Source organism: Oncorhynchus clarkii, chromosome 2 (assembly GCF_045791955.1).
Source record: "Oncorhynchus clarkii lewisi isolate Uvic-CL-2024 chromosome 2, UVic_Ocla_1.0, whole genome shotgun sequence".
Lineage (NCBI taxonomy): Eukaryota > Metazoa > Chordata > Actinopteri > Salmoniformes > Salmonidae > Oncorhynchus > Oncorhynchus clarkii.
Window position 1 is genome coordinate 85301762 of NC_092148.1, and position 23544 is coordinate 85325305.

Genomic DNA, 23544 nt, shown 5'->3' on the forward strand with positions numbered 1-23544 from the left:
TCAGATGCAATAATTTAATAACCTCATAACCAACGTTTCGACTGACAAACTGTCTTCATATAATGACGAACACTGCGGGTCACTAGTTAATATAGTGTCAAAGAACACACACGTGTCTGTAATTATGGCCGGGTTTGGTTTGATATCATTGGTTAATTTACAGTTGATATCATTGGTTAATTTACAGCTATAAATAGAACATATAACAAACACAAATGAATAGCACACGATCATAGATACAATTTGGCTACATAGACCTACAAACATTTTCAATGAATAGCACAATTACAATAACCACAAGAATGGCTTCAGATCAAAGTCTACGTTGAGACCGAAGGGAACAAGGTTATTTTAATTAAAGACCCAGGCAGCCTCTCGAGGTCAACCCCTCTCCTAGGGAGAGTGAAGTGTTCGATGTCGATAGAACGTAGGGACAAATCGAGTGGTTCGCTTCCAAAAAGTGGTCCGTAACTGGATACGTAGATTTTTTTTTACCACAAGGACAAGTTATAAGGTAAATAACTGCCTTATTGGAGCACGTGATAACACATTTGATTAGGATTTGTTTCCCTGTTTGGGGGTGTTTGAAGGAGCTACATTTGTAAGTGCCATTGCATTACGCGCAGCCATTACACTTGTAGTTTCCATCCGGCAGAGGCGCAAATAGACGTTGTGCAGGGGTATTTTGGGGTGGTAAATCAGTTTACTAATTGATCTCTGAGATTTCTGCCCCATGAGAATACGACCAAGGGACGGTCCAAAAACACATTGCCGATTCTGTCATCGTACTTAGAATATGCCAATGTTTGTAAACGATTCCCTTAATTTGTTCAGAGCATTTTGAATAGCGATAGTAAAAACGCAAGAATGCTTATTTTTGCGAGACTGTCCTTGAAAGATATCATGTTTCGATTTGTTTTAGATTTTCTCAATGGCAGTATTAATCTGATAATTTATCCCCTCGAATTTTCTTTGTGTCTCAGCCATATTTCTGTCAGAATCTGATTGTTTTTGGCAGATTCTTTCAAAAAGGGCACAGCCTTGGGTTGGCATAGGCCCGCCCACTGGGGAGCCAGGCCGAGCCAACCAGAAAGAGTTTTTCCCCACAAAGGGGATTTATTACAGACAGAAATACTCCTCAGTTTCATCAGCTGTCGGGGTGGCTTAGATGATCCCACATGTGAAGAAGCCGGATGTGGAGGTCCTGGGCTGGCGTGGTTACGTGTGGTCAGTACTGGCAAATTCTTCAAAATGACGTTGAAGGAGGCTTATGGTAGAGAAATTAACATTTAATTATCTGGCGGACATGCCTGAAGTCAGCATGCCAATTGCACATGCCCTCAACTTGAGGTATCTGTGGCATTGTGTTGAGACAAAACTGCACATTTTAGTGTCCTTTTGTCTCCAGCACAAGGTGCACCTGCGTCATGATCAAGAATAAAATGCAAAACATAGTTTGTTCAAAAACAAACTTGCTTTATTGCCATTTTCACTACAGATTAAACACTCATAAGAGCAACAATTTAAGACTACTTCCATTTGAATTAAATAAAAACAATGAGTCAGAATGAGCAACATTCTGCTACAGTACGCAAGATGGGCGCATCATTAAACCAGCAGATTTTAGTAATGCAAACTTTATTTACAAAACATGAATTCCTTCATGCCATGCTCCTTCCTTCACTTTGAGAACAGAATCCTTCAGGTTTTATGAGTCTTAACTTCATAGATGAAAAAGCTCATTAGCAAGTGCAGCAAACAGTGGTATAAACTAACAAGGCCTGGAAGCAGGTTTGGGGTCAATTCCATTTCAATTTCAGAAGTAAACTGACATTCCAATTCTGATTTTCCTCAATACTTCTGTATGACAATTTAAAAAAAAATTGGAATGTCAGTTTACTTCATGAATTGAAATGGAACACACTCCAACCCTGCTGGAGGCTCAGAGAAATGTTATGGTTTGACCATGGAATTCTAAAACCTAAAAAAGGACAGGTTAAGTTACACATATTACAGCATTTTGCACATGGAAACTGTACACTATAACCCTAACTTGACACTTAAAAGCATTGAGTGGTTAGCACACATGAGTATATACAAACAATTGTGCCACGATACTAAACAGAAACTAGTCCACTTATAGAATATTATACAATGACAGGTTCTTTTTTTCAATTTATACACAGAAGAGGGGATTGCCCTGAAAAATAAGGCCAGGATAAGAGATGGGTTTGGGGGTGGGTAAAGCCAATGCTTGGTGGGTTTCAGGGTGGAGGCTGGCTAACACATTGGATAGACTGGGTATAGAGGTGGGTTAGGGGTCACTCATTGGATAGACTGGGTATAGAGGTGGGGTCAGGGGTCACTCATTGGCGGTTGCTCTTTATCCGCTCCAGCCTCTTCTTGAGGTCGTCGAGGTTGGCGGCAGGGGACGAGGAGCGTGTGGGGCTGTGGGAGTGGGACTGCTCCTGCTGGAAGTGGGACTCACGGGACTCCTTGAGCTGAGACAGTTTGCTTTGGAGCATGTCTGTGGAGGAGGCCACCGAGGGCTTGGACAGCAGGGACGTGATGGGACGCGTTGGTCCACTGTCCCCCTCCACCTGCTGCAATAGCTGAGCCTGCTGTAATGACAGAGAGAAGGAGGGAGAGAGAGGAGGGGAGAGAATATATAGAAAAAAAGGTAGAATGAGAGAACAGGTGATAAGGTTTACAATTGTGTGACACTAGCTATAATATAATGGGGACACTCATCAATACAGCAAGTATTACAAATCTACATCGTAATATAAATCTAAATGTGAAATTGGTAAGCCAAGTGGCATCAATGGGATCGATATGAAACTAACCCTGGAGTTGTTCTCCAGTCCCTGTCTCTGTCTCAGTATCTTCAGTCTCTCGTAGTACACAGCAGGTTTCATCTCCTCTCCGTTCAGAGGCACTGAGCCAGAGTCTAGGCCATGTTGGGGAATCACTGGAACAGAGAGAGAAACATCACACTTCAACTCTTCACAGCTACTGAGCTGCTTTTTAACCAGTACAGCAGATGCATATATTATCAACGAATTGACATACAGTAGCTAGCTACGAGTAAACCACAACAGTAATAACACTCCTTATACCAGAGCACTGGAGACAATGTTATAGGATTACATTCCCTACTGCTCAGGTAAAGGGTTGGGACTAAAGTGTGTGGGTTGGCCATGGTAGACACATCAGATAAAGTATCAAAAAGGTAAAGACCAATAATTCCCTTTTAATCCTGCAGGGTTATTACCTGTGCTAGAAGGCTGGATCCTGCCTTTGCCCTCTCTCTCAGACTCAATCATGCGCAGGCCTCTCTCCACGTAACTCTGAAAGAACTGAGACGTGTTCCTCAGGAAGGGCTCCAGGTCAGCGTCCGAGTACTTCTGTTTGTACTCATACAGCTCCGTCAGACCCTGGAGAGAACATCACAACACACACAGCCAACTTAAAACAATTCTGGAGTGGGACTGGAAATTCATTTAACCAGTTATTGAGAACACATCTTTTACAATTAGGAACTGAGCAGGGGGATGAAAACAGTAAAACGAAGGTATGAATACATGAACAGGAATAATAAAGAAAATAAAATCACCTCTTTTGTGTTTTCCTTGGAACCAATCTTCTTGAAGATCTCAGAGAGGATGTCGCTCACTTTAGCTTTTGACATCCTGTCATCCTGGAAGCAGGAAGAAGAGATTAGGCTTCATGGAAGCTTGACAATTCTCTTTAATTCAGTGTATTCACTTGGTGTTCAATAAATCTAATAGAGGTTGGGTTAAGTGAACATACCTGTCCTTTCTCTGTGCCCCTGTCAGACTTCATGCCAGAGAAGTTTCCAGAGTGTTTAACCACACGTCTCAGGTGGGCCTCCAGCTCAGACTCATTCCTGTTCTCGATCATGGACATGTGGTCTAGGATCTAGCCGCGGCAAAACAACATGGTCAAAACAACCACAACAGCCTACCTATGGTCTACTTAACAAAAAACAGAGAAAATAGACAGCAGTACCCCTGAATAATGCACTAATAAATAGTAAGGTGGTTCAATTCAATACAACTTAATTGTTCCTCAAGGGGGAAATTCATTTGTGTACATAAAACATAAATCACTAAACCATTGGCTGTGAATAACGTGTAGGTACTGTAATTACTGGACTATTAAGCGCACCTGAATATAAAACCGCACCCACTGAATTATTAAAAAAATATGCATTTTGTACATAAATAAGCCGCACATGTCTATAAGCCGCAGGTGCCTACCGGTACATTGAAACAAATGAACTTGGTCACTATCTTCCTCCTCCTGTGCACTGAAACCACTGAAGTCATCTCCTTCGGTGTCGGAGTTGAATAGCCTCAGAATTGCTTCATCCGATGTTGGATCGTTTTCATTGTCGCTCTCGTCACTTTCATCCGGAGGCAAATACCCCGCTGAGCTCATGCTGCCCTCTTCAACACGCAGCAGTCCAGCCTTTCCAAACCCGTTGATGATAGTGGATTTTTTGACAATGCTCCACGCTGTCAGGACCCACTGGCAGACTTGACCATAAGTTGCTCTTCGCATGCGGCCCGTTTTAGTGAAGGATTTCTCCCCACTTGTCATCCAAGCCTCCACTGAACAAGGAGCGCCACCTTAAATGCACGATTTACACTGATGTCGAGTGGCTGCAAATACTTTAGGCCATCTGCTTTTCTTCCCTCTGAAAGCCTTTGTTGTCTTTTTGCACTGAGTCAGTTCCTCACGCTGCTGTTTCCAACGTCTTATCATCGACTCATTAAGGCCAAGCAATCGTGCAGCAGCTCTATTTCCTTTTCCAACAGCCAGATCGATCGCCTTCAACTTGAAAGCTGCATCATATGCATTTCTCCGTGTCTTTGCCATGATGAGGGTGACAAAATTACTACCGTAATCAGAATGATGGGAGGTTTGAGCGCACTCGATTTACGTCACATTATGTGACAGTGCTCAGTTTTTTGGCGGCATGAATCTTGTGAAAGCGGGAAAAATCCATAAATTAGCCGCGTCATGTATAAACCGCGAGGTTCAAAGCGTGGGAATAAAGTAGCGGCTTATAGTCCGGAAATTACGGTATAGTACCTTGGCTCCAGTGAGTTTACACAGTGTGTGTGTGTGCGCGCGTGCGTAGTACCTTGGCTCCAGTGAGTTTACACAGTGTGTGTGTGTGTGCGCGCGCACGCAGTACCTTGGCTCCAGTGAGTTTACACAGTGTGTGCAGTAGGGTCTTGAGGGTCCTGTGGGGTACATCACTCTTCAGCTGCTTGAGCTTCTCTTTGGGGAACACCTTCATGAAGTTGTGAACATCCAGTAGGATGCGGTCCAGATTGATGCTGTTGATGGTCTCTGGCAGGAACCGGATCATACGCCACAGGCACTGCAGACACAGAACAAAATAAATTCCATTTAATTCCAATCATCAGTTTGAGATTGTACAGGCAGTGTAAAGGGAGAAATTCACCACTTTTTAAAGTCAAATTCAGTATCCTCCATTTGTGTGTTCGTTGGGAATACAAAGAATAGGAAGTTTATGTCTGAGAAAATCACGTGACAATGTACATAGTATGTAGTGATGGGGGGGAAATAGACAGTTCAAATTGCAATATTATACCGATACTTTGATGGCAAGTATTCATTTGTAAAAATATAAATAATAATTACTAGTCGGCTGTACCTGTGCCAAAACTCAGGTATTTTTCATTCTATAGGTTGTTCTCCATTTTCTTTTTTAAATAATGAGCCAACGTGTTTACAGCACTCATTTTCTCATGCTGGCTTGTCTCTCTGCAGCAGACACATAGTGAGCAATGTTTGTAACATCAAATCGCAATAAAATCGCAGTAACGAATCGCAATACATAGAATCATGAGAACCACAATACATATCGTACCGTGATAATATATTGTGAGGTCCCTAACAATTCTCAGCCCTAATAGTATGTAAAACAAAAGTAAACTCTCCCACAAGAAAATAGTGAAACAGTGATATTACCTTCATGACCAGTTCAGCGAACATAGGTGACCCTGATGAAGTGGTAAGACTGTCCTGTAGCAGCACTAGAAGAGCGCTGCAGAGACATAGAACAGAGACTCTGTATAAACACTAGATACTGGAACTCACTGGAAACTCAAACATATACAATCAGGAAACATGGGATGTTTGTTTGGGGGTAGGTACATTTCAATATGAATAGAAGATGAGAAAAGTAGAAATTCCTTATTAAACCAAGAAGAAAAATGAGAGTGAGTGGAATCTGACCTGAGGATATTGGTCTGGTCAGACTTCTCCAGTACTCTGACCACCAGTAGGTTGACAGAACGGATGAGCTGCTGACCGTCCTCGATGTCCTCCACCCGGGCATCCAGCATCAGGGTGATCAGACCGTGCATCAGGTCCTTCAGCACGCCCATCGATGCCTCCCGTGCAAGGCTCTCCATAGAGAACAGCTACAGGAGGCAGACCCAGGACAGGGACACAGATGTCAACACCAGTCAACACCAGTCTACTAAGCCTACTCAGGTGTGCTTGGCTAAAAACATTTGTATTTATTACAACATTTTACCAATGACAAAGAACAATTCCTTTGCCAATCTTCAGGCCTTAAATGGTCAAGCGGAACCCCCTAGTGGTGTTCATGTGTAGTCACACTCACTGAGAGCATATTGCCGATGATGCAGCTGTAGAGCTTGAAGATGTCCTTCTTGTCGAGGCGGTCGTCAGCCATGTGTGTGTTGTAGATGAGGCGCAGCTGCATGAAGGTAGCGATGAGGAACTGGTCAATGTGACCTGACATGGCCTCGGCTTTGTCCTCCTGCCTCAACACCTCGTCAATCTGGGGGAGGGGGAGGCACAAGGGTTACAGACAGAGAGACAAGAGAAGCCCACACCACACACACTTTGGTACTGTCGTTATCAACCGTTTACTCTCTCCTAACCAGAGCAGAGTACCTCAGGTAAATAGATGGGTGTTAAGAGATTACCTTACTTCCATTTCTTGTGGTTATTATTGTGAGAACTTGGTTGAATAGGATTTCTAATGTATTCATTACACATTGCAACAACAAAAATAAAAACGAGCTGAGGTTTAAAGTTGAACAGCAAAGCCTGGTATTTCCCCAGTGAGTGATGTTGCTATGCCTCAGTGGAGGCTGCTGAGGGCAGAACGGCTCATAATGTCTAGAACGGAGCAAATGGAATGGCATCAAACACCTGGACACCATGCGTTTGATACCATTCCACTGATTCTCCCCAACTAAGGTGCCACCAACCTCCTGTGCTGTGCCTACACTAGAGTCAATGATGTACCTGGGCCAGAGCCTGGATGCTGGTGTTGATGTCGCCACTGGCCACCTGGGAGATGACAAAGTTGATGGTGGACGCAGTACTGTTGTGGAGGTCGTCAAAGTGGGGCGACACAGAGCGGATCCTGAGGGAAGACAAGCAACTCACACCTTATTTAACCATGGGTCTTATGAGATCTCTCGTGATGATTGGTCTTATGATGACAGGGTCCTTAAGTCTCTTGCACTTAAGATCCATCAACACACATCTCTCCCAGCCAGCTAAGAACACAGCCATTTCAGAACAAAGTAATACAGTTGGCAGGCAGATCTCCCAACCTGTGTTGGTAGCGTATTAGGGCTCAGGGCAGCCGGGTAGAGTACCAGGGCTGCTCAGGGCAGCCGGGTAGAGTACCAGGGCTGCTCAGGGCAGCCGGGTAGAGTACCAGGGCTGCTCAGGGCAGCCGGGTAGAGTACCAGGGCAGCCGGGTAGAGTACCAGGGCTGCTCAGGGCAGCCGGGTAGAGTACCAGGGCTGCTCAGGGCAGCCGGGTAGAGTACCAGGGCTGCTCAGGGCAGCCGGGTAGAGTACCAGGGCTGCTCAGGGCAGCCGGGTAGAGTACCAGAGCTGCTCAGGGCTGCTGGGTAGAGTATAGAGTAGAGTATCAGGGCTGCTGGGTAGAGTATAGAGTAGAGTATCAGGGCTGCCGGGTAGAGTATCAGGGCTGCTCAGGGCAGCCGGACAGAGTATCAGGGCTGCTCAGGGCAGCCGGACAGAGTATCAGGGCTGCTCAGGGCAGCCGTACAGAGTATCAGGGCTGCTCAGGGCAGCCGTACAGAGTATCAGGGCTGCTCAGGGCAGCCGTACAGAGTATCAGGGCTGCTCAGGGCAGTCGTACAGAGTATCAGGGCTGCTCAGGGCAGCCGGACAGAGTATCAGGGCTGCTCAGGGCAGCCGGACAGAGTATCAGGGCTGCTCAGGGCAGCTGGACACTTACTTGGGCTCTGGCATCATGATGGGCTCCAGCAGTTCCTCCAGTTTGTGTTGGACCAGGTCAGGCAGCTCACTGACCCGTGTGTGGTCGTTCTCAATCATGTCTAGATCCAGCTGAAACTCCTTGGGGATAGAGGGGTGTGAGTGTTCCCGTTCTGCATTCTGAGCCCGCGCTTGGCTGGTGGAGGGAGGACAGAAGAGGATCATTCAGAATCAGAACCATGTCATGGAAACCAACACTTACAGAGGCAGGCAGGCAGCACACAATAGCTCTGTTCCAATATCCCCCACTAGCCTACTACTTAGAATGCATGCCCAATACAGTGTGGTTGGCTAGTATGGACACTGGAAGGTTACCATGGACACATTAAGACAGTTGCAACAAACGAGGAGGGGAGGACACAGTAGATGAACTACTTAGTTTAGACTGGTGAGTGTTACATTACAGCCCCATTCGGAGTGCTTCTGGAGGAGAGCAGAGGGCACTGGGAGAGGCTCGGCGGTACTCACATCCTATATGTGCGATACATTATTCTGTCCATGGAGAGCAGAGCAGCGATAAGAAAAGAGCAATTATAAAGGAGAAGAGAGGCTCTGGATTAAGAGACCACACCATGCAACGATACTGGGAAAACTGAAGGGTGACTGACCCGCAAACACATGGAATTTTAGAATTGGTTCAATTTAGGTTGAGGTTTGCGTTAGGGGTTTGTTCAAGGTTAGGGTCAGTTTAGGGTTGCCGACATTGGACTGTCAATGAGTTGCAGGCCAGTCACATGCCTTTAGTTGTACCCAATGAAACACAGGTTAGAGCAGGAGGAAAGACATTCAAGAGACATTGAGAAGGAGCATTAAGATATTTTTTTTACGAGGGTTTGTAGATAGGTCTTAAGACATGGACAGAATTTCTTTACCATGAATGTTAGTAATGGTAAAAAAGTGGTACTATCTAGTAGATCACCAGACATAAGTATAGTAAAAACCCCATAGGTAGGTTTGTTAGGAGAGAGAGCCATGCTGTGGCAGGTAGTTGAGGAGGCACTAGGCCAGGGACTTGATCCTTCCCATACTTGAGCTTGTTGGGCACTTCTTCCTGAGGTTGCTGAGCAGGCTTCCTCATGAAGGTAGCATTGGGGTTGGAGGGGTGCTCTCTCTGGAGCCTCTCCCTCTCTGCAGCCTGTCTGTTGGGTGGTGGAGCAGCTGCCGGGGTCTTCTTAGCCGAGCGCTTGACCCTCTCCTCTAACATACTCATCTCCTTCTCAGACAACTGCAGGAGAAAGACAGGATGTTTGAGATTAACACCGGAGATGATATATCCAGAGGGGTCTAGTCCAAAGCAGGATAGTAAATTGGCCAACTTTGATAAACATTCAGATTTTAATGGTTCATTAATAAATGAAATGGTTGTTGGTTGAAACAGTCCATGCCCATTTCAAGCATATCTTTTAAAATGTATTAATTCCAGAAGATTTAAGCAAGTTAGCTGGTTAACTCATTGATCCTGCGTTGTGACATACCCTCTATTGTACTGAAGTTTACACTGTGTACAAAACATTATGAACACCTTCCTAATATTGAGTTGCGTGTTGCAGTTCTTGACACACTCAAACCGGTGTGCACTTGGCACCTCAATACCCCATTCAAAGGCACTTACATTTTTTGTTTTGCCCATTCACCCTCTGAAGTGCACACATTCTCAATTGTCTCAAGGTTTAAACATCCTTATTTAACATGTCTTCTCCCCTTCATCTATACTGATTGAAGTGGATTTAACAAGTGGCATCAATAAGGGATCATAGTTTTCACCTGGATTCACCTGGTCAGTCTGTGTCATGGAAAGTGCAGGTGTTCCTAATGTTTTGTACATTGTACTAGTGAGTAGCTTACATTGCCAATGAGTTTGTAGACTTGGTCGCCACAGACGTTGTACACAGCCACCACTGTGTTGAGGGCAGCGTTGCGTACTGAGTTGTCCCTGTCTCCGATGTGAACAGCGATCTCTTTCAGGGACTTGGCCGGTGTTGGCTGACACACATTCATTCCATAGTTTTCTATCAGACAGCCCAGCTCCTCAAGACATTCTGGGGAAATACAGGGAGAGATGGTAAGATCTGGAACTTTTCAGACAGGAACGTCACACTTCAGGTATTCAGACAGTTTCCCCAAACACAGATTAAGCTTAGTCTTAGACTAAAACAAATTTTAATATTCCCCCCATAAAATGTAATAGCTTTTATCCAGGGCTAAGCATAATCTGTGTCTGGGAAACTAGACCCATAGAGTGTTTATTAACTTCTCTAGGGTAGGGGGCAGCATTCGGAATTTTGGATGAAAAGCATGCCCAAATTAAACGGCCTGCTACTCGGGCCCAGAAGATATGATAAGCATATAACTGGTAGATTTGGATAGAAAACACTCTAAAGTTTCAAAAACTGTAAAATAGTGTCTGTGAGTATAACAGAACTGATTTAGCAGGCAAAAACCTGAGAAAAATCGATTCAGGAAATAGTTTTCTATTCAATGCCATTACAGTATCCATTGACTTAGGACTCCATTTGCAGTTCCTATGCCTTCCACTAGATGTCAGTCTTTAAAAATCGTTTCAGGCTTGTAATTCTTATAAATGAGAGAGTAAGACCAGTCTGAACGAGTGGACCCTACCATGTCGCAGAGCTTTTAGATTGCGCATTTCTTGTTTACCTTTTATATTGACAACGTTATTGTCCGGTTGAAATGTTATAGATCATTTAGGCTAAACAACAACCTGAGGATTGAATATAAACATCGTTTGACATGTTTCTATGAACTTTACGGATACAATTTGGATTTTTTGTCAGATTGTTTTGACTGCATTTGAGCCTGTGGATTACTGAAGAAAACACGCTAACAAAACTGAGGTTTTTGGATATAAAGAGACTTCATCGAACAAAAGGAACATTTATTGAGTAAATGAATGTCTTCTGATTGCCACCATATGAAGATCATCAAAGGTAAGGGTTTCATTTTATCTCTATTTCTGAGTTATGTAACGCTTCTGCTTGGCTGGTTACCGTTTGTAATAATTTGTCAACTGGGCTATGTTCTGGGCTAGGTATGTTCTGGGCTAGGTATGCTTTCGCCGAAAAGCATTTTATAAATATGACACTGTGGTTGGTTTAACAAGAAGTTAATCTTTAAACCTATGTAAAATATGTTTTGTTTTCTGAATGTTTATAAATGAGCATTTCTGTAATTGAATTTGGCGCTCTGCAATCTCACTGGATGTTGGCCAGATGGGACGCTAGCGAGGTTAAGAACCTGAACGTTCTTACTAGGAATTACAACATTTCTGACACAATCACTTACTGTAATTAATTCTATAACCTGTTTTAGTCCTTATAGGATTGGTCAACCTCAGTCACAACTAAAATCTCTTTCTTACCAGCTCTTTGTTTGGAGTTCTTGGACTTGGTCCCGTCCATGAGGAATGGGAAGACTTTGCTGGCAGGGTAGACCTTACACAGCATGGTGAGGATGGCACGCACATCTTTACGCACCACATCCTTCGACTCGCCAACCTGTCAGGTGAAAGAGGGTTACAGATGGCTAGTCAATAGTCATATTAGCATTTGTATCTTCACCGTGTATCAAATTTTAAACTAAACCTTTCCTTTTTTGTTAACCTCTTATGCAAGGGGGCAGTATTTTCACGCCCGGATGAAAAGCGTGCCCAAATTAAACTGCCTGTTATTCAGGCCCAGAAGCTAGAATATGCATATAATTAGTAGATTTGGATAGAAAACACTTAAAAGTTTCCAAAACTGTTAAGATAATGTCTGTGAGTATAACAGAACTCATATGGCAGGCAAAAACATGAGAAAAATCCAACCAGGAAGTGGGAAATCTGAGGTTTGGAGTTTTTCAAGTGATTGCCTATCCAATATCCAGTGTAAATGGGGTTAGATTGCACTTCCTAAGGCTTCCACTAGATGTCAACAGTCTTTAGAATGTTGTTTCAGGCTTCTATTGTGAAAGGGGAGCGAATAAGAGCCGTTTTAACCAGTGGTCTGGCTGAAAGCCTTTAGTTTAGTCACGCGCGCGGCAGTAAGCACGAGCTCCGTTCCCTTTCCTTTCCTTTCTGAAAGGAATTGTCCGGTTGGAACATTATTGAAGATTCATGATAAAAACATCCTAAAGATTGATTACATACACATCGTTTGACATGTTTCTATGAACTGTAATGGAACTTTGACTTTGTCTGGACTTAGTGCCTGTGGTTTGTGCATTTGGATTAGTGAACTAAACATGTGAACAAAAAGGAGGTATTTGGACATAAGTGGACTTTATCGAACAAAATTAACATTTATTGTGGAACTGGGATTCCTGGGAGTGCATTCCGATGAAGATCAAAGGTCAGTGAATATGCTATTTCTGACTTTTGTTGACTCCACAACATGGCGGGTATCTGTATGGCTTGTTTTGGTTGCTGAGCGCTGTACTCAGATTATCGCATGGTGTGCTTTCAGCGTAAAGCTTTTTTGAAATCTGACAGCGGTTGAAATAAGGAGAAGTTTATCTTTAAAACCGTGTATAACACTTGTATTTTCATCAACATTTATGATGAGTATTTCTGTAAATTGATGTGGCTCTCTGCAAAATCACCGGAAGTTTTGGAGGCAAAACATTACTGAACATAACGCGCCAATGTAAACTGAGATTTTTGGATATAAATATGAGCTTTATCGAACAAAACATACATGTATTGTGTAACATGAAGTCCTGAGTACCATCTGATGAAGATCAAAGGTTAGTGATTCATTTTATTTCCATTTCTGATTTTTGTGACTCCTCTCTTCGGCTGGAAAATGGCTGTTTTTTGTGACTAGGCGCTGACCTAACATAATCGCATGGTATGCTTTCGTCGTAAAGTCTTTTTGAAATCGGACACTGTGGTGGGATTAACAACAAGTTTATCTTTAAAATGGTGTATAATACTTGTATGTTTGAGGAATTTTAATTATGAGATTTCTGTTTGAATTTGGCGCCCTGCACTTTCACTGGCTGTTGTCAAATCGATCCCGTTAAAGGGATTTGAGCCCTAAGAAGTTTAAGACTTGTTTATTTTATTTAACCTTTATTTAACTAGGCAAGTCCGTTAAGAACAAATTCTTATTTACAATGATGGCCTAATCGAGGAACAGTGTGTTAAGTTAACTGCCTTCTTCAGGGGCAGAACTACAGATTTTTACCTTGTCAGCTCGGGGATTCGAGCTAGCAACCTTTCGGTTACTGGCCCATAGCTCTAACCACTAGGCTACCTGCCACCCAAAATCATACATGAAAACTAATTTTACGGCACAATTCACAGTGGGTGACCTACTTGGAGGGCGAGGTAGGGGAACGCCCTACTTGGACGACGAGGTAGGGGGGACACCCTACTTGGACGACGAGGTAGGGGGGACACCCTACTTGGACGACGAGGTAGGGGGGACACCCTACATGGACGACGAGGTAGGGGGACACCCTACTTGGAGGACGACCTTTTGGGTCAAGATCACGGAGTCCAAAAGCCAGCAAAGATCTACCTCTCAGATTTATTACTATTATTTTTTGTTGTTGAAAACATGGCTTAAAAACTTAAGCCTACACATTAACCTATTAAAAACATAAGCTTATTCTACATTAACCTAACAGTTCTGTAGCAATGAGGTTTGTACAGTAAGCTATAGGCCCAATACATTATCACTGCATATTGGCTATGCTTGAATTACCCTGACATTGTTCTTCACAGACCATTATGAAATTATATTTAACAATGGTAGGTATATGATCACACTGGTAATATATGTGTTGTATTACTTTTGAGGCACAGCAGAGAGAGCATAATAATTAGCTTTTATTTCATTTTACTGGACTGATGGCCTGCATCTGATGGTCAGTCTGAGGGGAGGGAGCAGGGGTGAGGCTGTCTCTCACCATCTCTCGCCCTCCCTCCGCTGAGAAAAGGGGACACAGTCTTCCAGCTGATGACGAAACTGAAGTCGAACTGAATTATTTCTGCCTCATGCACCAACTTACAAAGTTACTCCTATGACCAGAGAAAGTGAAACATTCCTTGATATTAAAAAAGAAACAAGCTGCTAATAATAACAAAGCTTATGGGAACACTTTCCTATTCTCATACTTTACAGCTGCACTGCTGGTTTTAGCGCGAGTGGAAGTAGGGAGAATGCACATGTTATGTGTTGACAATGCTGAATAACAACTTAAACATGAACTTACTCATAAAAACAGCAGCTATTTGCTGTATTCATTGAGTCGCTAGTCATGGTTTTAAAAGTTTAGAAAACTCACAGTATCAACTGCTGTGTGTTGAGGCTTCTTTCATAGCCTACGGCTTGAGGAAACTACAGACACGGTGACCTGAGCACTTGATTTGCTTCCTAGGCCTGCCGGGTTTGCAGAGTTCTACTTTCAGGCACATGAAATGGTTCATAATGGGAATACCTTTCTTTCCAGGCACTAGGGCTGCTGAATCAAGTGCACCAACCGCCAACAGCGCAACCCCCCCCCCCAAAAAAAGGAACGCAAGGCTTTATCGTTTTCAATTTTTTTTTTTACATAAATGTTTAGTGACCGACTACGAATGCCTTGGAGATCGACCAGTTGGTGACCACTGAGGTAGGGGAATGACTTACTTTGAGGATGAGGTAGGGAATGAAGGAGGAGGCCTCGTATTCATTGAGGTGGTAGTTCTCTCTGCTCAGTGTGGGGAAGAGCTGCTTGAGGTACTCCAGCACCTTCATCAGCACAGTGCTGTTGGTCTCAAAGAAACGCAGCGTGAACCACTTCAGGATCAGGTCCAAGCAGCTGACTGTGCCCTCAAGCTCATCCTCCATTCGCTACAGAGTGGAAACATAAGATTGTAGTCAGTCAAGTAAACAAGCAACTCCCTTAGGTTTCTAAGAAACACTAATGGTTTTGGTCTAAGAGAAACAAAAAAACAAGATTTGATTTTTGAAGCCATTTCACTCTTCAGACTCAAACAACAGAAGTATGTACAGAGTGCAGGTCCCTATTGCTATAAAGAGATGTCATCTCAGTAACACACACCTGTATAAATAAAAGTTCAAGAAAAAAAGAAAACACTCAATCAAGGGCTCCATCTTATCATTAGTGCGTTTCACTGTCTCCGACAGGTTCTCACCTCTCCCATGACCCCGATAGCCTTGACCTGGCGTTGGAAGTCAGAAGCATGGAAGAGCTCGTCCTGGAGCCATCTGGCGAAGCAGGTGGACATCTGAGTCTTTAGCTGATCCACGTACTCATCTCGCGGGGTCTGGAAGTTCCACTTCAACACCTGCATCACAAGTTAGATAATTATCATTTGTCAAGAACTATAAAATCAGCATTCTTATTCACATTACAAGTTATTTCTTGTTCAGCAAGAAAGGTTTTCAAAGTAAATAAGAATGTTAAATTATTTGCCGGGTTAAATAAAATGATATTTTCCTTTACACTTTTGCAGGGCTCCCTTGCAAAAGAGACTTTGCTCTCAATGGGACTTCAAGCTCAAATAAAGAGTTAAAATGTCTTGCTCAGAAAACAGTCTTATCCTGGGCATCCAGAAAACACTGTCAGGGAGCAGATGAAACATGACTGTCCTTCATAGCAACCTCTAGCTTCCATCTCCACTGCACAATTTATTTAGATGTTTTATTTACTCTTTATTTAACCATAGAAGTCACATTGAGATGTACATATCTTTTTCAAGTGATTACAAAGAGACATCCCCCACACTCCTTTTATCAAAAGTGAAAAGGTCAAAGGTGACGTGCCTTCAGCCCTTTCTCTTCCTTTATCCTCTGCTCCTTGCCATTGGGGACCAGGATGAAGATGACACCAGACCGGTCCTCCTCATCCTTGGCCTTTGTGACCGGGGCCTTCTTCCCAAGCACACCCTGAAGACGGGACAGGGGAGAGAGATGGGGAGGTTTATAAGACAAAGCACAGAAATATCATCATTACAAGATCCAAAGGTAGATAAAAGCTAAAGGGTTGTGCTCAGAATATGTGGTAGAGGTTTAAAAGACAGAAACATGACTACAACATGTAAAGCTATATATAAAAGCTGTAAAACTCATGTATAGCGTGGTCAGACCAAGACAAAGGTTAAGACAACACCATCCTCTTCATAATGTAAAGAGCTTTGTGATTTCAGCCTGTAAATGAAAAAGCGCTACACATTAACTATATTTTTCACCAAAAATACAAAGATGAATATAAAGCTAGATTTAAAAGTCTTAGATATTGTGCAACGCCTTGGACAGAGCGCAGTGCCTCAACACCCGACGCAAGGCTCCACCCAGTTAGTCATTCCTGAGTCACACATTAGTAGCACAGAGGTGCTTGAATCCGAACATGTACCTGCTGGCTGCTAGGCTTCCCCTTTGTAAGTCTTTTAGGACTACTGACTCTATCTTTATACGAGCTCGCAACAGATTCCTGGGGGCCGTTCTATTAAATGCAAAATGAAATATCAACTTCACAGAGAGAAAAGCTGGCACATTGTAGGAGTTTGGTTTCCCCGAGAGCTGAAAGAGACGGTACTGAAATGAGATGGGACTGAAATGAGACGGGACTGAAATGAGACGGGACTGAAATGAGACGGGACTGAAATGAGATTTTCATGACATTGGCAAGTAAAATTCCCAGGGACTGGAGATGAACATTATCAGTCCAACTATATGTGGAACAATACATCAAATGTAACTACATGGTCCCTGTCAAATACATTTAATACAAAAGAATAGCTGAATAAACGCACACCTTTTTGGCTGCTCCAGGCTTGACCACTTTCTTAGACTTAGTCTCAGGCTCAGGATCGTCATCATCATAGTCATCAATGACAGGTTTAGGTTTAGACGGACCTGCACAAAAAACAACAATGGTCAGGAAGTTCTCTCTCCCTCTCTCCACACTAATATATATACATAAATAAAACAGACATCTTACAAAGACAGGTTATGAGTCCAAGGGAGCTAGGCGGTGTCAGAGGAAAGCCCCAAGAAATTGTCAACGACTACAGCCACCCAAGTCATACACTGTCCTCTCTGCCACAGCACGGCAAGCTGTACAGGAGCGCCAAGTCTGGGACTAAAAAGCTCCTGAACAGCTTCCACCCCCAAGCCATAAGACTGTTGAAAAGTTTATCAAATGGCCACCCAGACTATTTGCATTGCTCCTCCACCCCACCTTTGTTTGGCACTGGCTCTATGCACACTAACTGGACTCTAACACACACACTACAACACGCACACACACGTTCAAAATGTCCTTGTTTTTGAAAGAAAAGCACATTTTTTTGTTCATTAAAATAACATCAAATTGATCAGAAATACAGTATAGATATTGTTAAAGTACTAAATGACTATCATAGCTGGAAACGGCAGATTCAACTTTTTATTTTAATGGAATATCTACATAGGTGTACAGAGGCCCATTATCAGCAACCATCACTCCTATGTTCCAATGGCACTTTGTGTTAGCTAATCCAAGTTTATAATTTTAAAAGGTTAATTGATCATTAGAAAACCCTTTTGCAATTATGTTAGCACAGCCTCACAAGTCCTCAACTTGTAGCTTCATTAAATAGTACCACCAAAACACCGATATCAACGTCAACAGTGAAGAGGCGACTCCGGGATGTTGGCCTTCTAGGCAGAGTTCCTCTGTCCAGTGTCTGTGTTCTTTTGCCCATCTTAATCTTTTATTTTTATTGGCCAGTCTGAGATGTGGCTTTTATCTTAGCAACTCTGCCTAGAAGGCCAGCATCCCAGTCGCCTCTTCACTGTTGAGACTGATGTTTTGCAGGTACTATTTAATGAAGCTGCCAATTGAGGACTTGTGAGGCGTCTGTTTCTCAAACTAGACACTAATGTACTTGTCCTCTTGCTCAGTTGTGCACCGGGGCCTCCCACTTCTCTTTCTATTCTGGTTAGAGCCAGTTTGAGTTGTTCTGTGAAGGGAGTAGTACACAGCGTTGTATTCAGTTTCTTGGCAATTTCTCACATGGAATAGCCTTCATTTCTCAGAACAAGAATAGACTGACGAGTTTCAGAAGAAAGTTATTTGTTTCTGGCCATTTTGAGCCTGTAATCGAACCCACAAATGCTGATGCTCCAGATACTCAACTAGTCTAAAGGACAGATTTATTGCTTCTTTAAATCAGTCAGCACAACAGTTTTCAGCTGTGCTAACATAATTGCAAAAGGGTTTTCTAATGATCAATTAGCCTTTGAAAAATGATAAACTTGGATTAGCTAACACAACGTGCCATTGGAACACAGGAGTGATGGTTGCTGATAATGGGCCTCTGTTTTAATGGAATATCTACATAGGCGTACAATCAGCCGCTTCCAGCTACAATAGTCATTTACAACATTAACAAGGTCTACACTGTATTTCTGATCAATTTGATGTTATTTTAAATTGACATTTTTTTGTGCTTTTCTTTCAAAACAAGGACATTTCTAAGTGACCCCAAACTTTTGAACGGTAGTACACACACACACACTGCTACTCTGTTTATCTACCCTGATTGCCTAGTCACTTTTACCCCTACCTACATGTTACCTCAATTACCTCGTAACCCTGCACATTGACTCAGTACTCCTTGTATGTAGCCTTATTATTTTATTGACTCAGTACTCCTTGTATATAGTCTTATTATTTTATTGCGTGACCATTTCCTTTTTCTCCTTCTTATTTGCCAAAAATGTTTATTTTCTTACGTTTTAATTCTGCATGGTTGGGAAAGGGCTTGTAAGTAAGCATTTCACGGTACAGTCCTCACGCATGTTACAAATTTGATAGGATTTGATAGGATTATTGCTCAAGATTAGAACATTGGAAAGATCGATTTCCCCCCCCTGGCTGACATTACTTAGTTGGTGTAGCACATGATAAAGAATGTACTGGTGGTTGACATTGTGTCGCAAGTGACATCTTATTCCCTACACAGTGCACTACTTTTGATCAGAGCTCTATGGACCCTGGTCAAAAGTAGTGCACTTAATAGGGTGCAATTTGGGATGAACTCTCATCCATCATTCAGACAGTAACGGAGAGGCAAGCCAACCTGACTTTGAAGCGGGGGCGCCGCCGCTGCTAGACTTGGCTGCGCCAGCTTTGCCAGGTGGTGGAGCAGGCTTGGCTGGCATCACTGCCCGGGCCTTCTCCAGCAGGACAGACACTGGCTCCTTGGAGGCCGGCTGCAGGGAGAGGAAGACATGGACACACAGTCAGATGACAGAACAACAATACCCCAAGCACATTGTCTTCCGAGTCACTACCCAATAACAATACCCCAGCCCATTGTCTTCCAAGTCACTACCCAATAACAATACCCCAGCCCATTGTGTTCCGAGTCCCTACCCAATAACAATACCCCAGCCCATTGTGTTCCGAGTCCCTACCCAATAACAATACCCCAGCCCATTGTCTTCCGAGTCACTACCCGATAACAATACCCCAGCCCATTGTCTTCCGAGTCACTACCCAATAACAATACCCCATTGTGTTCACACAGATGGCGTCATTCTAACGCGAGTGTTGCCATGAACCACTGCACTAAGACAATGTACTCTAGCCTCAAAATCCAGACTGAATTCAGCTCGGTTTTCCTCTATGTATTAGTAATTCAAATTGTACTCTACCATCTACTGTAATTCAACTGTTTTCAAAAGCTATCCAATGAACTTGCACCTCACCATCTCTGGTAGATATATTTTAGCCAAGTTCTCTTTAATTTAGCCTGTCCTAGTCATCACTTCCATCCATAACCCACCTTGAGTTAACGTGTCTAAGTCATCTCCTCCATGGCATAATATACCTTCAGTTTGCCAGTGGCCTTCAACATCTTCTCATAGCCCAGGTGCATCATGAAGGTGGGCAGGGCTTCCTGGGCCTTCTTCCTCACATCTCCGTTGCGGTCCTCCAGACAAATGAACAGGTAGGGCACACACAGCATCAGGTCGGAGGGCACCGTACGCATGGTGGGGAGCTTCTCTGCCAGCCAGCCCAGCACCTGGGGAGAGGGGGGGTTACATGGGTTTTTCTCAAACATGGTTGGAGGTATTATGCTTCCCCCTTTTTCAACAGTCCAAATGCCCCCAATGAATCCACACAATACCCATGACACAGCCAACTAACCACATTGTCAGTGCACATTACGCCAGCTACAAGAGGTAGGCTTTAACAGAGATTCTAAGAGTTGACCTGAAGGGCTGTGTTTGTACCTCCTGCCTGAGGAAAGGGTTCTCCCTCTTGAGCTCTTCAGAAAGGTCCTCTCCCTCCAGCCAGTCCTTCATGCCGGTCTGTTCTACCCAGGCCTGCAGGGTTGTCATGGCAGCAGCACGCACATTGGTCTACAGGGGAGGAGGGGACACAGAGCGCCAACGCCATTATTCCCTCAATCCAATTCAGTGTGACAAGTGATTCTGACAACTCTACACTAGTCTATCAATGGTATGAGATTATTATGCGTGTAATATGTATGCACTATATAATACTCTCTATCACATTAATCCTAATGTCTACCTATGCCTTTGTGCAGGTATTTTAGAGTATGATAGTCTTTACCTTACTGTCTCCCAGTACAGTGATGATGGGCATGCCCAGGCTCTTAACATGTTGTTTCAGAGCTGGGCCCATCGCTACGGCTATTTGTTGAAGAATAGTCAGGGTTTGCTGGCACTGGGGAGAGACATAATTCAGTGTTAGAAGTACCTACAATATGGCAGGACATCTATAAATGATGTTTGCACTGATACTCCCAATATCCTGGAGAAAAACAGATCGCTTAAGATCTCTAAAACGTAGATTTTATTTTATGTCATGGTATCTGTCAGAGCAGAGTCCATTTCTTACCAGGATCTTGTTGGAGTCGTTGAGTCGGCCCTTCAGTGCCATGGGCAGCTCTCCTATACTGGGCTGGATGAACTTGGCCTCAGAGATGACCGCTGCCACCTCATCCAGACCTTCCTTACGGATCTTCCAGTTCTTATCAGCCATCTTATCCACCATGTCTTGTGTGATCTTATCACTGACAGGAGATGAAGAAAATAGATTCATAAGGTGAAATGGCTAAACCATTTAACTTCTTGCTCCTACTTGAGACGCATATGTGCCAAGTAGGCACCTGGAAATGCAAATGCGCTACGCTAAATGCTAAATGTACTCGTTAAAACTCAAACCTTGATCAAAATTCACAAGCAGGGTATTAAATTAAAGCTACACTCGTTGTGAACCTAGCCAGCAAGTCAGATTTTTAAAATGCTTTTCGGCGAAAGCATCAGAAGCTATTATCTGATAGCATGCACCCCCCAAAATGCCAGCTCGACACGTAAACAACAGATTTTGCGATAGACGGCGCTACCCAAAACGCAGAAATAAAATATAAAACATTCATTACCTTAGACGAGCTTCTTTCTTGGCACTCCTATATGCCCCATAAACATCACTATTGGGTCTTTTTTTCGTTTAAATCGGTCCATATATACCCAAAATAGCTTTGTATAGAAGTAGTGTCATTCAGAAAAATTCATCGTTTTTAAACGCTGCGTAATTTTTTAAAATTAAAAAAGTCGACGATAAACTTTCACAAAACACTTCGAAATCCTTTTGTAATCCAACTTTAGGTATTAGTAAACGTTTATAATCTATCTAAATGATTACAGGGCGATGTCTCTTCAATAGGTCCTCACTTCAAAAACAATGCAATCTGATCTCTCCCTAAACTGCTTCCGGGTGAAGACTGGAAAACTTGGGGTCAGACAGATGGATTTTCCAACAATTAATTCGATTGAAAATTAGTACAATGGCGCCATCGTGCGGAATTTGTAGACGGTGCAGGCAAATTCCCATTAAATTCTGTTCTCCTTTAACAACTGGTGGAAGTGACTTATGGAAATTATTTTTTGCTTTCAGAGAGCAGTTTTTCTTGCGTTTTTCAATGAAACACACGCTCTGTTATAGTCACAGCCGTGATTTAACCAGTTTTATAAACTTCAGAGTGTTTTCTATCCACACATACTAATCATATGCATATACTATATTCCTGGCATGAGTAGCAGGACGCTGAAAAGTTGCGCGATTTTTAACAGAATGTTCGAAAAAGGAGGGGGTAGGATGAAGAGGTTTTAACATCAAAACCAAAATAGTCCAAGTACTATAGGGCTTTTCACACTGAGCCAGATGAGCCAAACCAATCCAAGCAGGACCACCATACTTGTTGAAAATGTGGAAGTGCTGAGAAGGAGCGGTGAGGTAGTGTGTGAATTCAAACCTGACGTCAGATCTAGGCAGCAGATCCATGATGTCAGGTGCTCCTCCTCCATCCTCCTCTTGTTCGTCTGCCTCCTCACCGTCCTCCTCTGCTCCTCCTTTCTTGGTTCCTCTGAACGCAGCCGGAGGAGACTGGCCTTGCATCTGAAGAGGCAAAAGCAGCAATCTCAGTCACATTGGAAAATATATACCTGTGCATATAAACATATCTTATATGCCTTCCTGACATCAATCTTATGTTAATCTCAGTTAAACCATAAAGAAATTATTGCGTAATTTGGTGCGATCCTCAATTAGGTTTGGGGGGGGGGATTAGAAATTTAGATTCCTGGTCTTGCAAAGTCTCCACTAGGGGTGCAAATTTCAGTCAATGTTGCTGCCGACTAACTGACCCTCAACAAACAGTTACATTTAAAAAAATAAGTAAAATGACGTGACCAACAGAAAATACTAACAGAGATGTTTCCACCCTAACAATGGCAAGGCGGGATAGCAGGTGACAAGCTTATGCCCAAAATAAGCCCATAGAAATCGCACTGGGCTTATTTTGGCAAGAACGAAACCTCTCGCTTCGCTTTTTCCTCCCTGATGCTATGCATGCATACAAGGACTGGATATTTTTCATGAATAGCAAGTCTATCGTCTTACAGTCAAAAAAGCTATAGCCTATTACTGAACAAGCAACTGCTGTAATGAAGCAGCTAATGAATAGAATTCACGGAAAACAGTTATTTCACGGAAAACACAGTTCTAAATTACACACCTAACGGCGGGCAGTTTCATGTGAGAGACGGAAATCTCCGTTAGAAACGTAAAAAAGGGGGGGATCTAATAGCAACTAGTATAATGGGTTGCTAATAAGACTAGGATTGTGCCTTTGGCTTATGGACAACAAAAGTAAGTGAAT

At 43.1% G+C, this 23544-nt stretch overlaps 1 protein-coding gene across 5 annotated transcripts in view; it reads right to left on the reverse strand.

Moving 5' to 3' along the window:
* Window positions 1-1455: 1455 nt before the first annotated feature.
* The window catches only part of LOC139375317 (cytoskeleton-associated protein 5-A-like), a 36961-nt gene continuing 14872 nt past the window's right edge, over window positions 1456-23544 (reverse strand). The window contains exons 20-45 of one of the 5 annotated variants that reach the window (XM_071116983.1): window positions 22639-22781; window positions 21222-21396; window positions 20934-21047; window positions 20591-20719; window positions 20185-20379; window positions 19432-19564; window positions 17121-17221; window positions 16719-16808; window positions 16130-16252; window positions 15499-15651; window positions 14990-15193; window positions 11734-11869; window positions 10200-10393; window positions 9383-9579; window positions 8823-8846; window positions 8317-8490; window positions 7345-7465; window positions 6692-6871; window positions 6298-6485; window positions 6031-6106; window positions 5228-5416; window positions 3814-3942; window positions 3617-3700; window positions 3275-3437; window positions 2847-2971; window positions 1456-2621 (exon numbers count right to left, since the gene is read on the reverse strand). In XM_071116983.1, the coding sequence (XP_070973084.1) occupies window positions 2367-2621; window positions 2847-2971; window positions 3275-3437; window positions 3617-3700; window positions 3814-3942; window positions 5228-5416; window positions 6031-6106; window positions 6298-6485; window positions 6692-6871; window positions 7345-7465; window positions 8317-8490; window positions 8823-8846; window positions 9383-9579; window positions 10200-10393; window positions 11734-11869; window positions 14990-15193; window positions 15499-15651; window positions 16130-16252; window positions 16719-16808; window positions 17121-17221; window positions 19432-19564; window positions 20185-20379; window positions 20591-20719; window positions 20934-21047; window positions 21222-21396; window positions 22639-22781 (3795 nt within the window). In that variant the 3' untranslated portion in view covers window positions 1456-2366. The remainder of the gene's footprint in view (window positions 2622-2846; window positions 2972-3274; window positions 3438-3616; window positions 3701-3813; window positions 3943-5227; window positions 5417-6030; window positions 6107-6297; window positions 6486-6691; window positions 6872-7344; window positions 7466-8316; window positions 8491-8822; window positions 8847-9382; window positions 9580-10199; window positions 10394-11733; window positions 11870-14989; window positions 15194-15498; window positions 15652-16129; window positions 16253-16718; window positions 16809-17120; window positions 17222-19431; window positions 19565-20184; window positions 20380-20590; window positions 20720-20933; window positions 21048-21221; window positions 21397-22638; window positions 22782-23544) is intronic. The other 4 variants (XM_071117001.1, XM_071116992.1, XM_071117010.1 and 1 more) reach the window with 4 other exon arrangements.